Here is a 15,908-nt window from a genome sequence, read left to right on the forward strand (position 1 = left end):
AAGGAAAGGATAAGTAACTGTTAGGGAGTTCAGAGCAAACCTGAGCACACTGTCTTCATGAACTAAGGTGGAGAATCCTGTCCCCCACAGCCCTGGCCTGAAAAACTCCATGGGGAGATAAGTCCTAAGCCTGGAGCTCCCTTTCCCACAGACAGTTTAACTACTTTTAGGCAGATGGGCTTTTAGGGACAGCAAATAGAGGGACCTGGATGCAGAAGTCTAGGAACTAGGCTTCCTTGTCCTTCCCTAAGAGACCCCAATAGAGGCACAGTCCCCCACCTTCCCTGGAGCAGAAGGGCCTCCATCTGCCTATCTGGAGCCCTCTTCCTCCTTCCTGTCTATGCCCAGAGCTGCTTTTCAATCCCACTGCGTGCCCCCATGCCTAACCATACCCACTGACTCTCCTAGGTGTTCCTGAGGAAAATACTGAGCTGAGAGCTCCATTTTCTGCTGGTCTACCGCACCTCACAAGGAAAGATTTAGACGGCTATGAAATTTATCTTCTGTTTGAGTGTCCTTGCTGGTATGTATCCATGACTTTCTACTCTGTCCTATAAGGCACGGGTTAATATAGGATGGAGTGAGGCATAGGCAGGATGTGTGGAAGGTGCAAAAGAAGAGTCAAGAAAAACTGTCAGAAGCATAATTAGGGGTCTCCTCTCTCAGACTCCAAAGGCTCTCGGGACAGGCTGAGCCCCCAGTGCTAAGCTCTGGGGTAGGTTATGGTGTACACCTGCCTCAGAGAATGCTCAACAGTGAGTGTTCCACCCTGGTTATTCCAAAATGTGGGCTTCATCACACAGTGGGCAAGCCTAGTGTAGTCACAAGGACAGAGTATTCATTTTGACATCTGATATGCGCCCTTTTTCAAAAGCTTAGAGACTCAGAATGCAGGGAATGGAGAACACGGGAGCAAAAGATCAAATGCTAGGGCCCTATGTCCTACACTTCCTGACTGCCATGGAGTTCTTCTGATGGCAGAACTTGCTGGTGAGGCCTTCCCACCACACCCTGACTTGCCTAGGTTGCATCACAAATCAGCTGTGTGAGCTTGGACAAGTTAATTAATCTATCTGTGCTTCAGTTTCTACAGTCAAAATGGGGATATTACTACCTACACTATAGAGTCATTGTGAAGATTAAATAAATCCATGTAAAGCACTTAGAACAAGAGGTCAATGTCTCTTGTCCTTAATAATACTCCACCCTTTTTTCCTTGGGGTTTCTAACTGTGTGACCACACAGAGAAGGGGGTGGTGAGGTACAAGACTGGGCTTGGGGAGGATTAACATAAGAACCAAGGGCAGCTGAGACAGGAACAATATTTCTGATACTAGAATCAGCCTTCCTCCTCTTTATTCTCTAGTTTTTTGTTTGTTTTTTGTTTGTTTGTTTGTTTTTTTGCTGTACGCGGGCCTCTCACTGTTGTGGCCTCTCCCGTTGTGGAGCACAGGCTCCGGATGCACAGGCTCAGCGGCCATGGCTCACGGGCCCAGCCGCTCCGTGGCATGTGGGATCTTCCCGGACCGGGGCACGAACCTGCGTCCCCTGCATCGGCAGGCGGACTCTCAACCACTGTGCCACCAGGGAAGCCCTCTAGTTTTTTTTTTAATAACATAATTCATTTATAAAAGCACTGCATGTTCATACTAGAAAATTTGGAAATATTAAAAAGCAGAAAAAATAAACATCATTCATAATCCCACCTCAGTCAACACATGCTAATGCATTGTCTGAATTTACTCCCAGGCTTTATTTATTTTTAATGGTTTATTTTTGTTTCTTTACTTGTTTTTAGACAATTAGATTACTGGATTAATGTACATTTTTATTTTTTAACTTAAAGGTTATCAATATTTCCTTTGCTGTTTAATATTCTTTACAAATACAATTTTAATATATATGACGTTCCATTTGTTCATATACTTTTGTATTTCAATGTCCAACATTACTGCATTGGACACTCATATTTCAACCATTTAGCTATTATAAATAGTGCTAAAAGGAGCACATTTATTAATAATCTTTGTCTACATCTGATTATTTCTTTAGAATCAAGAATTCTTGGCTTTGGAAATATTAGGTCAAAGGTGATGAACCATTTACAATTTTTGATGCCCATTTCTAAATCACTTTTCAAGAAAATAGAATAAATTCCCATTCCTATAAGCACTAAATGAGTCTCTCTCATTGTACTTTCTTATACTGAATATTACCAATATTAAACAAAAATGATTAGTATAAATATTAGATGAAACACTATGTCATTTTGATTTACATTTTGATTCGAAAAAAATGTCAAACATTTTCACATTTCCTGGCCAACTGATTACTTCTTTAAAATCATCCATATTTCTATTCAACTAGGAAGTTGCTGATTGTCTTATTCGTTCTAAGAACATCTTATATATGCTTCGCAGGGACAATTTTCCCCGCTCAATCATCCGTGCAGAAAGAAGACCATGCCCCCTATTTGGTATACCTCAAGTCTCACTTCAACCCCTGTGTGGGTGTCCTCATCAAAAGCAGCTGGGTGCTGGCGCCTGCTCACTGCTACCTACCGTGAGTGCTGGGCATCCTTACCCACTACAACAGCTACCACTCATTCTGCGTCGGTGGTTCTCAAGTACAGGCAGCTTCCCCTCCAGGGTATTTACATTTGGCAAAGGCAGACATCTCTGGCTGTCACAATGGGATGAGGGATCGGGGGAGGCTGTGCTAAGGACGCCTACCCAGCAAACAGAGGCCAGGGCAGGGATGCGGCTAAACACCTTACCGCACACAGAGCAGCCCCACCGCAGAGCAGTACCCAGCCCCAGACGTCAGCAGTGCTGCTCTTGAGGAGCCCCGTTCTACGTACTATGCCTCCTCAGTCTCCCTTCGGTTTTTAAAGTTTTCTACTGGCAATAGGAATGTGTTTTGTCAGTTAAGGGACCAGCAGGTAACTGATGGTACACTCAAATTTGATTAAGTTGAGGAGAGTTCATAAAAAGAACTAATGACAAAGATATGGTCTCATTATAGGGAAAACACAGGGAATAGTTCAGTCCCCCCGCGTTTAGTATTAGAAAGGTGCAGTTACTACCCCTAGACCTAAAGCAGCGGGGGAGAGAATGTTTACAAGGGGAGAGGGGGAAAGAAAGAGAGAGAGACACACAGAGAGAGAGCGCTGTGCGCAGGGACTACCTGATAGGGGCTGTAACCATTGGTCAAGAGACAGTCAACAGCCACGCCCTGTGGCAACCTTACAGGAAGAAGGATGGGAGGATAAATACTCCAACCTCTCCCTTCTCCCTCCCCTTACTTTCTGGTGCTTCTTATTGGACAAATACCAATCAAACGCTAGAGGACCAGAAAGCCCACTGACTTAATCCACATATATCACCTTCCAAAGTACAGAGCAGGATGAAAGAGTTGTGAGTAGATCTGATGAAGCAAACAGGAGATACCCAACACTCAAGTCACCTCATTCTCTTACCTCCACCAGAATGGAAATAACCTAATCTGATAGGCTGGAGCTGGAAAGGAGGGAAAATAATATTTCTATGCCATGCATCCTTTTCTTCTCCACTACATTAAGAACACTACATAAAAAAACATACTGGTTAAAGGCTCCACCACTCAACTGTGTGACATGGGTGAATACTCTTGTGTGCCTCCGTTCGTTACTTCATCTGTAAAATGGGGATTCAAAATAGAATCCACCTCACAAATTTGTTGTGAGTGGTAAATGACGTAATCCAGAATCCAGATACAGCCCTTGGCAAAGTATCTGGCACACTATAACATTCAACATCAGCTTAGATGATGATGACGATGATGATGATGATTACTTCCAACCATTTATCCCTCCAGAAACCTGAAAGTGATGCTGGGAAATCTCAGGATCAGAATCAGAGATGGGACAGAGCAGATAATTGACCCTATCCAGATTGTCCGCTACTGGAACTACAGTCATAGTTCCCCCCAGGATGACCTCATGCTCATTAGGCTGGCTAAGCCCGCCATCCTCAACCATAAAGTCCAGCCCATTCCCCTCGCCACCAGCACCGTCAAGCCAGGCACCATCTGTATGCTTTCAGGCTTGGACTGGAGCCGAGACAACAGCGGTGAGTGCACCTCCCACAGAAAACCAGGGTCATCAGTTATCCCTGAAGAGGAGCACCCATGTCTGTATAGCTGAGAAGGGAGGAGAATGGATGGAGACCGAAGGGAGATACGATATGAGTGGTCTGACAAAAAGAGACCCTCCCAGAAGTCCAAAGCTCCTCCCTTCCCAGGGTGACTAATGCTCCATGCTTCTTCAGAGCTCTGGCAGAGGGGGCCACCAGGCCACCTGACTCTGCACAGAGGCGACGCCATTCCTGATCGTCAGAGGTACAATTCACGTTCAAGAGTCTGTGCTCCCCTCTCCCATACTGGCTCACTTAACATGTGGAGGACACCTGAGAACTTGAGTCAGGTCACCTCTTATGCCTCCAAGAACAGACACAGAGAAGAAAGAAAACTCTGCTTTTTAAAGGGACATAAAGGCTATTTCAAAATCCTCAAGTTTAACTCTCCTAACCATGCACAAAATCATGTCTTCCCTTTGTCTCATTATTTTCTTCAGACACACACAAAACACCAGTTGAAATAGAAGGTGGTAATTGGAGCACTAAATAACAATTGTGAAAAAAAAAATTGTGAACAGGAAGGTTTCTTTTATTCCTGTCTTCCCTCAGGCAGACACCCTGATTTAAGGCAGAACCTGGAGGCCCCCATGATGTCTGATGCAGACTGCCAGAAAACCGAACAAGGAAAAAGCCACAGAAACTCCATATGCGTTAAATTTGTGAAAGTGCTCAGTCGAATTTTTGGGGTAATCTTTTCTCTCTATTCAACTTTCACTTACTTGTATTATATATGTCCAGTTAACTATTTAATCGTGATATTTAAAAAATTGAAAGCCCACAGCTTCATAATTTTTTGAAAATTTGATAAGGCTGCAGCAAAGCCCCCCATTACCTTCAGTAAAGGGCCCTCCTTAGAGATGTCTGTATTCATTAAAGGGGCATCACGCAGTATCTAGAGTTAATAACACTTTGCTAGGTTTTTATTCTCATAGATGCAACTATGAAACGGGCATTGCTTTTAAAAAATTAACTGAAACTTTTCACAAATTGAAACTGGCTTCACCAGTTCAAACAAATGGAGTTTGACTCATTTTACATGTGAGTTCTACAAGGTTTTTCTCTGACTTTCTCAATGTCACACAAGATTAGTCACGACAAAGCTAGATAAATGACTCAAGCTTCCAGTCTCCCGACTCATTGCTCTTTTCCTGATGCAGCATGCTACCTCTAGACAGGGCGCATCCACATTGCGGACGAGAGGGCTCCTATAGGGAGAAGATCTGACCATGTCTGTCTCTCTCCCTCTCTCTGCATGATCCCTTGTAGGAGGTGGCCGTTGCTACTGTCATCTGCAAAGGCAAGCTACAGGGGATCGAGGTCGGACACTTCAGGGAAGGGGATGTGGGCATCTACACCAATGTTCAGAAATATATCACCTGGATTGAGAACGTCACTAAAGACAAATAAGACCATACTACTCCCTCTGCATCCCAGTGGCTCTGCCATTGACAATACTAACCGCAACTTCCCCCAAATTCAAAATAAAACATCCAAATAGAAATATTTGGATGTATCACACCAGTATCCTATGTTTTCTTATTTGTGTCTCTGTCCACATCCCATAATGATCTGAAGAACCAAGAACAAAACATGAAATAAGCACTTTCTACACTGTATTGGGTTATATCCATTATCTCATTTAATGCTTATAACAAGCCTTTGAGGTTATCATTTATTCCTACTTTACAAATAAGAAAATTGAGACTAATATAGATTACTTAACATTATTATAGCTGGTAAATATCAGAACCTGAAATGGAACCCCAAAATGTCAGATTTTCAGCCCTGTGCTCTTAGCCTCGAAATTATAGGCAAGTCCATAGCATCACAACAGACGCTGGCTTCTGTTTTCCTGCTACCTCTCTTAACATTCAAAGGGCTTGAAGCTCTCAATTGTGTCTCAGATCTTGGGTACTGAAATAAACTCTCTCAAAAATGCAGCAGGCTGAAGGGAGAGAGCTAGTGGATGGGTAGGAGGTTGAAAAGAAATGTCAGGACAGTGACAACAATCACAAGTCAAGTCCAAAGGGAGGCCTGGCAGCTCCAGAGCAAGATGAAGAAGTCATTTAGATCCAAGGAGAACACAGTATCAGGGCAGCAACAGAGCTTAAGAGGTAGAGGTAGCTGAGAGGAGGTGAAAGAAGGGCAGAAATTGGGTTTGGCCTCAGACCATGGGATTAACAAGGTCAAGAAAGCAGGTACCAGTCCTCTGGTTGAGAACTTGGTAAAACATCTCTCCAGGTATCCCAGATCTGGAAGTGATAGAGGAATTCAGGATACCCAAGAGATTTGGTCATATAGGACAAGGAAGGTTAAAGTAATGTCCCAGCAGATGAAGATTCAGGAAACAACCCCACACTATCCTTGAGTAATACTTTCTATTCCCAAGGTTTAAAATACAATCTATACTTTAATGACGTCTGTGTCAGGCAGAATAATGCCCCCCAAAAATGTCCACACCCTAATCTTCAGAACCCATGAATATGTTACTTTACATGGAAAATGCAGCTTTGCAGATGTGATTATGCTTATGGACGTTGAGATTATCCTGGATTATCTGGGTGGGACCAATGTAATCACATGGGCCCTTAAAAGTGGAAGAGGAAGGCAGAATATTTGGCCAGAGAGATGTGACAACAGAAGAGATTCAAAGCATGAGACGGACCTACCCCCCACTGCAGGCTTTGAAGATGGAAAAAGGGAGCTACAAGGCAAGGAACATGAGCGGTCTCTAGAAACTGGAAATGACCCTCAGCCACCAAGTAGCAAAGAAATGGGGACCTTAGTCCTACACTCCTTGACAACTTGATTTTAACCCAGTGAAATCTGTCAAATTTCTGACCTACTACTAGTACTGTAAGATAATAAATTTGTATTGATTTAAGGTAATATATTTTATTGATTTAAGGTGTTCATGGTAATTTGTTACAGCAGCCATAGAAAACGAATACAACTTTTAAATCCACAGCCCCTAAAAGAACTGCTTTTTATAATGGGATTTAAAAACCTTCAATGGTTCCTGATTGCCCTGAGAATATCTAAACTTATTAGAATGGCATCCAAGCCTCCTTGATACTTCCCACCAACCTCATCCCACTCCCAAAATAGAATTTCTAATACTGTCTTGCCACTTGGCATTGCTTCCTGACCCTGTGAAGTGTAGATCAGGTTAAAAAGAATGTCAGAGGAAAACATTTAAAAAAAAGCCCAACGCCCTCTTTCCTTTTAAGGTAGCAACCTGGTCAAGGCACAAGCTTAACAAACTTAGATCCATTTAAAAAAAAATTCCTTGAGTTGAAGTCAAGCCTTCAAGTGTTGAATACAAAGGCAACAATATTCCAGGCAAAGTATTTCCTCTACTCCCATTGCCTATGACTTAGGCATAAACAAATCGTATCAATCACTCTTAGAAGTAGATTGCAAACTGTGCTATGTTCAAATGTGTGAAAACTCCCTTAAATGCTGCCATGCGGCTGCTGTCTCCTCAAATGATGCAAAGAACAATTATGCAATAGAAGCAACAAGAAAGATTAGGACTTGTTTAAATCAAAATTACTGCCAATATGACAAAAGATAACTCAAACAGCAGTGTAGATCTGGATCACCACTCAAAATCATCTGTCCTATAGCCTCAGCCAGAGGATGACCAAAAGGAAGTCTGAGAAATGAAAATGAAATCCATAGTCCCACCTGTCAGAAAATTATCAATTCTGCAAAACAAGCAAGAACAAACCACAACCTATCTGGAAAGAAAGGACCACAAAAGTTTCAGAATCCAGATGGAAAAAGAAACACTGAATGCACTCTGTGCTCCAAAGCCAATTAAAAGTGACCAATCCCTATTCATTGCCCATTTCCAAAAGCTCACCCAGTAAAGATCACCCAATTTATAATCATAAGAGCTAGCCCTTAAAAAACCTTCTGTAACTCCCCTTCTGTGGACATCACTGATGTTCTGTTCTTAATAAAGTTTTCCCTAGCTGGAACGATTATTAATAAATGACTCTGCTCTTGACATAGGCTTTCCTGATGATTTTGTGCAAATTTTAACAGCTTGTATCTAAAGCGAAGGCTCCACTTATTCACTAGATCCCATCCCCTCTCTTCTAGGCAAGAAGATCACTCTGGTACTATTTCTCTTTTGGTCTCTTGGTCTCTCAGTCTCTCTGTCTCTATCTCTGTCTCTTTCTCTCTCTCTCTCTCTCGCCCCCCTCCCATCAGTCCCATCAACACAGAACTATGTTGTTATATCTCTCATTAAAAAATTGTATTTAGATCTCATGTCCCCTGCCACGGCTGCTATTCTCTCCTACAATTTATAGCAAAACTTCTTGAAAAGGTTGTCTATTTTCACCAATTCCTCTCCATCCCAGTCTCTTGATCCAACTCAAGTCTGGCTTTTGCAGAGCACTCCCTCTAAAACTACTCTTTCTAAAGTCACCAATGACTTGTATATTTCTAAATCCACAGGTCAATTCTCAGCTCTCATTTTACTTGACATTATCAGCATCAATTGAAAATGTTAGTCATTCCCTCTTCCTGGAAACATTTTCTTTACTTGGCCTCCAGGATGTCTGTCATCTTTTTTCCATCTATCTCACTGGCTACTTCTTTTCAGTCTCCTCTATTGATTCCACCACATTTCTCCAACCTCTTAACATCAGAGTTCCCCAAGTTTTAGTCTTGGCCCTCTTCTCTTATCCATATCATCCACTTCCTTACTGATCTATGCTAGTCTTAAGATTTTAAATATGATATATAATCTAACCGCTCCCAAATATATATCTCCAGTTTGGACTTTTCCCTTGATGTCCAGTCTCATGTATTTTACTCATATAGTCTACTTTGATATCTAATATATATCTCAAACTTAACATGTTCAGAACTGAACTCCAAGTCTTACCCACAAGTCAACCAGCCTCACCCACGATCTTCCCCATATGAACTGATGACAAGCTGATGACCCTGCAATTTACTCAGGCCAAAAATTTTGGAGTCACTTTTGATTCCTCCCGTCTCTCATATCTTATATCTAATCTATAGGTAAATCCTGCCAGGTCTATCTTCAAAACATTTCGACAATCTTACCACATCTCCCTGTCTCCACTGCAACCACCCTGGTAAACCTGGAGCAGCGCAGTATCCCCCAACCCATTTTATTCTTCTACTTTTGCCTTACTAAATTTAACTTATTCTCAGTACAACTACCAAAGTGGTCTTTTAAAACCTAAGTCAAGTTTTGTCACTTGCCTCTGCTAAAAACCCTCCAATCGTTCCCCATCTCACTCAGAATAGAAGATAAAATTCGAACAATGGTCTATAAAGTCCCTAAAATCATGGGCTCCATGGCCCCTTTGACCTCAGTGCCCACTACACCCTCTACTCCAGCCACAGTGGACTCCTCGCTCCTCCTTGAACACATTAGACACTTTCTTACCTCAAACTTTTACACTTTCCCCAGGTTCCTGCATGGCTACCTGCCTCACTTCCTAAAATCTTTGTTTAAATATTTTCTTAGTGAAGTCTTGTCTGACTACCCTATTTAAAATTAGGATCCCACTTCTGGTGGAAGTACATATTCATTTTCTACAAAAATTTGGCAATGCATATGATAAACCTTCGAATTATGCATATTCCGCCTTCTACCTTTAGAGTTTTACAAGGATGTTTGCTGCAGCACTGTAGAGAGCAAAAACTGGTGGGGTGGGGGCCACAGAGTATCGCTTATTTCTAAAAAGGCAGTACAACCATATACAATAATATGTGTGATCATTTAAAATGGTGTTGTAAAAGAATATGTATTGTCATAAAAATTATAAGCATAAGACTCAGGTTATGAAATAGTATATATGTTATGGCTCCATTTTTGTGCCCATAGCTATTCGTTCAACAATATCTACTATTCTAAACACTGAAGACACAAAGAAAACCAAAGAAAAAGATTCTTGTCCTCAAGGAGTATACATTCTAGTTTAAAGGTACAGGTAGTTAAATTTTAAAATGTATGTCAGATAAGTACTGTGAAAGAAAACTAAAGTGGAATTGGGAGCACTGGGGTAACATTTCAAAGAGAGTACATATTGAGATTCATTTGACAAGGATCCCCAAAACTTGAGCAGGTTCTAAGAATTCTCCTTGGGAATGCAGAAAATAGAGTTGAAAGGTGTTTGGGAAAGGTGGTGTCTGCTCTCCTAGAGATATCATGATAAACAGAGAACAGTGAAAATGCCACGATCAGGGGTGAGAAAGTGAGGATGAGGAATGTGTTTATGACAAGTTGTAATAATAAAGTGTGACAAAATGTGGCTCCTGAGCCTGAATGTACCCAGAAGGCGATGACGATGAATGGACAAAAGAAGGGAAGAGGGTAAGGGATCCATCCAGGGAACATCCAGGACATGGATCTAGGGGTAAGGATGTGGATTGGCTACTGCTCCTGTGGGGATACTGGGAAAACCCAAAGCCAGTTTGCAAAGCTAGGGGCCTTGAAGTGAAGGCCGCTGTCATCAGATGTTCCTCCAACTCTTCTACTAGTTCCTCAGAATTATCCAGTGCTGAATTATAAAACCTTATTAAAAGAAAAAAAGCCTGAACTGTTGATACCTGTTTTTTAAAGTTATCTTTTACCTTATTTTCAAGGTAAGTTCATCTCAGTGATACTATGCTAAGAAAACTTCAATGAGATTAATACTCTATTTTTCTTAACCTTTTTTGCACATCTGAATCACATGAGGAACTTTAAAAGACATAATGCCTGGGTCCTATCTCAGAGATTCTGATGTAATTGCTCTTGGGCAAGACCTGGGCACTTGGGATACTTTTTAATCTGCCAAAGTGATTCTCATATGCAGCCAAGATTGAGAACCTGAAACTGACTTTCACCATGAAGCTTGTACTAACTAAAGCTTTCCCAGAATTTTACAGCACACTAGAGGCTGCGAAAAATGGTTTTCTGAAAACCCAGGTTTACTGGTTTCATACTGCTATATAGAAACACACTAACGTTTGGGTATTGACCTTATATATAGCTACATTTCTAAATTAACTTATTTCCTAAAATTGTTTAGATTATTGGGATTTTCTATGTAGACAATCATATATTAAAATAATGAGTTTTATTTCTTCTTTTCCAATACTTACATCTTTAATTTCTTCAATGTGTCTTTAAATGTATAATTCAGTGGTTTTTCATATAGTCACAGACTTAAGCAATTATTACCACCATCTAATTTTAGAACATTTTCATGACCCTGATAGAAACCTATACCCATAAGTAGTCACTACCCAATACCTCTATTCCCCAGCACCTGGAAACCACTAATCAACTTTCTGGTTCTATAGATTTGCCTATTCTGGACCTTTCATAGAAAGGGAATCATATAATATGCAGTCTTTGTGACAGGCTCCTTCAGTTAGCATAATGCTTCAAGGTCTATCTGTGTTATAGCATGTATCAGTACCTCTTTCCTTCTTATGGCTGAATAATATTCCATCATAATATGTATGTGCATGTACACACACACACACCACATTTTGTTTATCCATTCATCGGATGATGGACATTTGGGTTGTTTCCACTTCTTGACTATTATGAACAGTGTTGCCATGAAGAGTCATTGGTAAATTTTTGTGTGGACATATATTTTCATTTCTCTTGGCTATATACCTATGAGAAGAATTGCTGGCTCCTATGATAACTGTATTTAACATAAAATGTAGAAGTTCTTGAAGTCACTCCACTAGCTCCCACTAAAGGAAAGCCCCTCAGCAAAGTTTTCAGCTTTGCTCTTAAAATGCTTATATATTGCTAACGTTTTCTCTTTAATTGAGAGAAAATTGTCCACAGTAGTTTCTTTTGTCTTCAATCTATATGCTTAATTTTTTGCCTGTTTCTCCTATTTCCATCCTTTTATTGCTTCCTGATAACCTTCTGAGAGAGTTATTTGAGCTAACCTTCCAGTTCATTAATCGACCGTCTGCTGTATCGATTCTGCTACTTAACCTCATTGTTGAGTACATTATTTCATCTAATTTAAAAATACATATTTTAGAAGCCAAAGGGAAATCAGACTTTTTTTCACCACAGGACCTATCATCTAGGGCAGGTGTGTGACCTAGAATCAGCCAACCAGAAGCTCTTAGCCAGGGCTTATGTACTATGACGCAAAGGGACACATTCACAGAGGCAGTGGCACTGTCTAGGACATAATGCTGACAGTTGAAATGTGAGTGTTGCTGCCAGCATCAGTCTCTCTAGAGGGACTTGGTTGTGTTCTCAGTTGTTTAAACCCTCTTGGTTCCCATTCTGATGTTGACTCTCCAGACTTCCCATTGATTCTAAGAGACAGCCAATTTCCTTCCAATAAATTAATTTCCTCCTTAAGTCATTTCAAGTTGGACACATGAGTTGGGATGTGGGAAAAGTACATGAGAGTTAAAGCACTAATTTCTTCCTTCTACATAGTCAGATTCTGTAGACACTGTCATAAATTATGGTTCAAAAAGTAAAGTGAAAAACATATTACTTGAAGTTACAAAATTAGTAACCAGAAGAATGACAAGTAAATAAAACTAATCAAATATAGAAGAGGGGAATAAATCTGGGGTTAAGTGAGATGATTCCCAAACTTTGATGAATGGGATTCAAAAGTTACAGTTTCACAGTTGATAAACCAAGTAAGAAAGGCGAAATATTATTTAGAGATGTGACAATAATCACCAGAAGAACTAAGACAAATGGTAAAATGTGACCACATCTGGGCAGTGGGACTAATAACAGGGAGTGGAATGGGAAATGCTGCTGCACATTTTCTACCTTTCTGTATTGTTTACATCTTTTTCTAGTCCCCCTCTAGGCTGCACCATCAGAGATCATACCACATAACAGAAAGGGAAGTAGTAAGACCTACACACATACATACACACTTATGCACACGAACATGGATCCAGCTGCAGCTCGGAGAATGCAAACTATAAAAGATTTAATTATAGAAGATTCAATTCAAGAGCACAGATTTGCCTCCAGATTTGTTTTCTTGGATAAAACACAAAGTAGCCTCACATCCATCATGGGCTAAATCACGCACGGAAAAGGAAGGAAATCCAACCCCAAAAGATGACTGGGAAAACGCAAGTGTTTTGTCCCTAAGAAAAGCAAGTCATAGATACTTCAGTCTGTCATGATTTTGGATCTTGACTCCCAGGCATCCCACCAACACCAAACATGAAAGATTAGTTGCTTATTTCACCTGTTTAAAAATACTCTCAAACTTGAGCATTCCACAGGCTAAGCCCGGCATGAAGTCTTACAAGTATGAACAAGAGGAACTTAAGGGTTACTGGTAAAAGCACAAGACTTGGAGTCCAAACATTTGGGACTGTTTTATCTGACTGTTTACTAGCTGATGATGTTAAGCAAATCATCACTCCAGCCTGAGTTTTGTCATCTATAGAATGGGGATAGAATTACTACCTGCATACAGTTGCTATTAAAATCAAATGAGATAACAGACTACATATAAGAATACCTGATAAAGTGTAAAGCCCAATACAAATGTTAGGTTATTATCATTATGACAGCTGGTCACAACAGACAGCTGTAGAAAAATAGGCATGGCATAGTGGAAAATTCATTCTACTACTAAAAATATAACCCTAGAGAAGCATCTCCATCCTTGCAAAGGATGAATATTATCATTTCCAGAAGACAAAGATGGTGCTTGACCTCACACAGCTCACAGTGACATCAGTGGAGCTATCCCTCCCTTGAACTATGACTAACATCCACATATGGCTAGCACATACCTCAGTTCACAGCTTTGGATAAGGAAAAGACATGTGTTAGAACATGTTAATGAAAGTAGAAATGAAAAAAAATTTTAAGTATATCAAGTATTGTCCTTTGGATTACAGATCCTTTAGAACTGAACCAAAGGAAATGTGTTCAAATAAGCCTAAAAAGAAGGCTGAGAAAGTATATACAAAAACGGACAAGGTTTTAAAAAAAAAAAAAAAAAAAAAAAAAAAAAAACGGACAAGATTCAAAGGAGGGAAAGGCAAAGCTAACTCTTTAGCAAAGTAGTGTGATATAAAGGAAAGAGCCTTGGACCAGGAGTCAGAAAACTTAGTTCTGGTTCTCTACGAAACTCTGGGCAGGCCATTGCCCTCTCTGGGCCTCAATTTCTCTATAATATATAAAAGGAGTTAAAAGACTAGTTAACACAGCTAATCAATCATTTACAAAACATTTATTGTTTATTATGGGTCAGGTAATATTCTAGGCACCAAGAACTTAGGAAGAAACAAAAACAGACACAGTTCCATGGATTTGATGTTCTAGATGATCTCCATCCAACTCAAAGACCCAACATGCTAAAACTCTGACTTTAGGCTGTGGAGAGGCCAGAGTGGACAGTCAGGATGGTCAAATGACCAAAGAAAATAAGGCTTGACCTCTCCAGGGAGCAATGTTCTTTCGGGGAGCAGAAGCAAGTGCCCCTCACTCCCATCTTGCCCACCCTAGGTCCTGGGCTCAGAACTTAATACCAATTGTGGCAGCCAACTGACTTTTATCCTGAAAGGCAAGTCTAGGGCTCAAAGAAACTCCCAGAAATAGAAATATATTTTGTTTTGTTTTTCAGTTAGATAGCGAGACCAACTACAGTAGAGAAATGGGAAACTTATTTGGTACTTTTTTTTAAGCTTATCTAAAATGACTAACATTAACAGATAGATGAAATTTCACAAAAATTAAGGATCACTATATTAATTGTTCCTAATCTCTATTTAATATAATAGGAAAAACACAACTTATGTATGTAATTTTAAAAGAAATGAATTATTTTCTATATATAAAGAGAACATAACACTTCATTTACCAAACATAAGGCCCTAGCCTTGATTTCTATCATACATTAAAATAATGTACTTTGCATTGTGAAAAGAGAAACAGTATTGATTTTTATTCTGCATTTTCTATTGCCCATTTATTGATAGAGCGTTAAAGAAGGAAAACTTTTACTGAGCCATTAAAAAGAATGAAATACACACACTACTATATATAAAATAGATAACTAGTAAGAACCTACTGTATAGCACAGAGAAATCTACCCAATACTCTGTAATACCCTACATGGGAAAAGAACCTAAATGAGTGGATATATGTATATCTATAACTGATTCACTTTGCTGTACACCTGAAACTAGCATAACATTGTAAATCAACTATACTCCAATAAAAATTTTTTTTAAAAAAAGAATGAAATAATACCATTAGCAGCAACATGGATGGACCTGGAGAGTATCATACTAAGTGAAATAAGTCAGACAGAGAAAGACAAATATCATATGATACCGCTTATATGTGGAATCTAAAAGAAAAAATGATACAAACAAACTTATTTATGAAACAGAAACAGACTCACAGACATAGAGAACAAACTTACGGTTACTGGGGCTGGGGGAGGGACAGATTGGGAGTTTGGGATTGATATGTACACACTGCTGTATTTAAAATAGATAACCAATAAGGACCTACTGTACAGCACAGGGAACTCTGCTCAATACTCTGTGATAATCTAAATGGGAAAAGAATTTGAAAAAGATACATGTCTATGTATAACTGAATCACTCTGCTGTACACCTGAAACTAACACAACATTGTTAATCAACTATACTCTAATATAAAATAAAAAAATTTTTTAAAAAGAAGGAAAAATTTTAAATATGTAAAAG

At 39.9% G+C, this 15,908-nt stretch overlaps 1 protein-coding gene across 1 annotated transcript; it reads left to right on the forward strand.

The window, feature by feature from the left end:
• Window positions 1-381: 381 nt before the first annotated feature.
• On the forward strand, window positions 382-5,732 carry PRSS37 (serine protease 37). The gene is made up of 5 exons (XM_027101293.1): window positions 382-523; window positions 2,421-2,562; window positions 3,856-4,109; window positions 4,725-4,861; window positions 5,442-5,732. Exons 1-5 carry the CDS (start codon window positions 490-492, stop codon window positions 5,580-5,582), a joined length of 708 nt encoding a protein of 235 aa, XP_026957094.1. The 5' UTR covers window positions 382-489; the 3' UTR covers window positions 5,583-5,732.
• The last annotated feature ends 10,176 nt before the right edge of the window (window positions 5,733-15,908 follow it).

This window comes from Aethalodelphis obliquidens, unplaced genomic scaffold, assembly GCF_003676395.1.
Source record: "Aethalodelphis obliquidens isolate GAN/ISIS:26980383/991018 unplaced genomic scaffold, ASM367639v1 scaffold5, whole genome shotgun sequence".
NCBI classification, from domain to species: domain Eukaryota; kingdom Metazoa; phylum Chordata; class Mammalia; order Artiodactyla; family Delphinidae; genus Aethalodelphis; species Aethalodelphis obliquidens.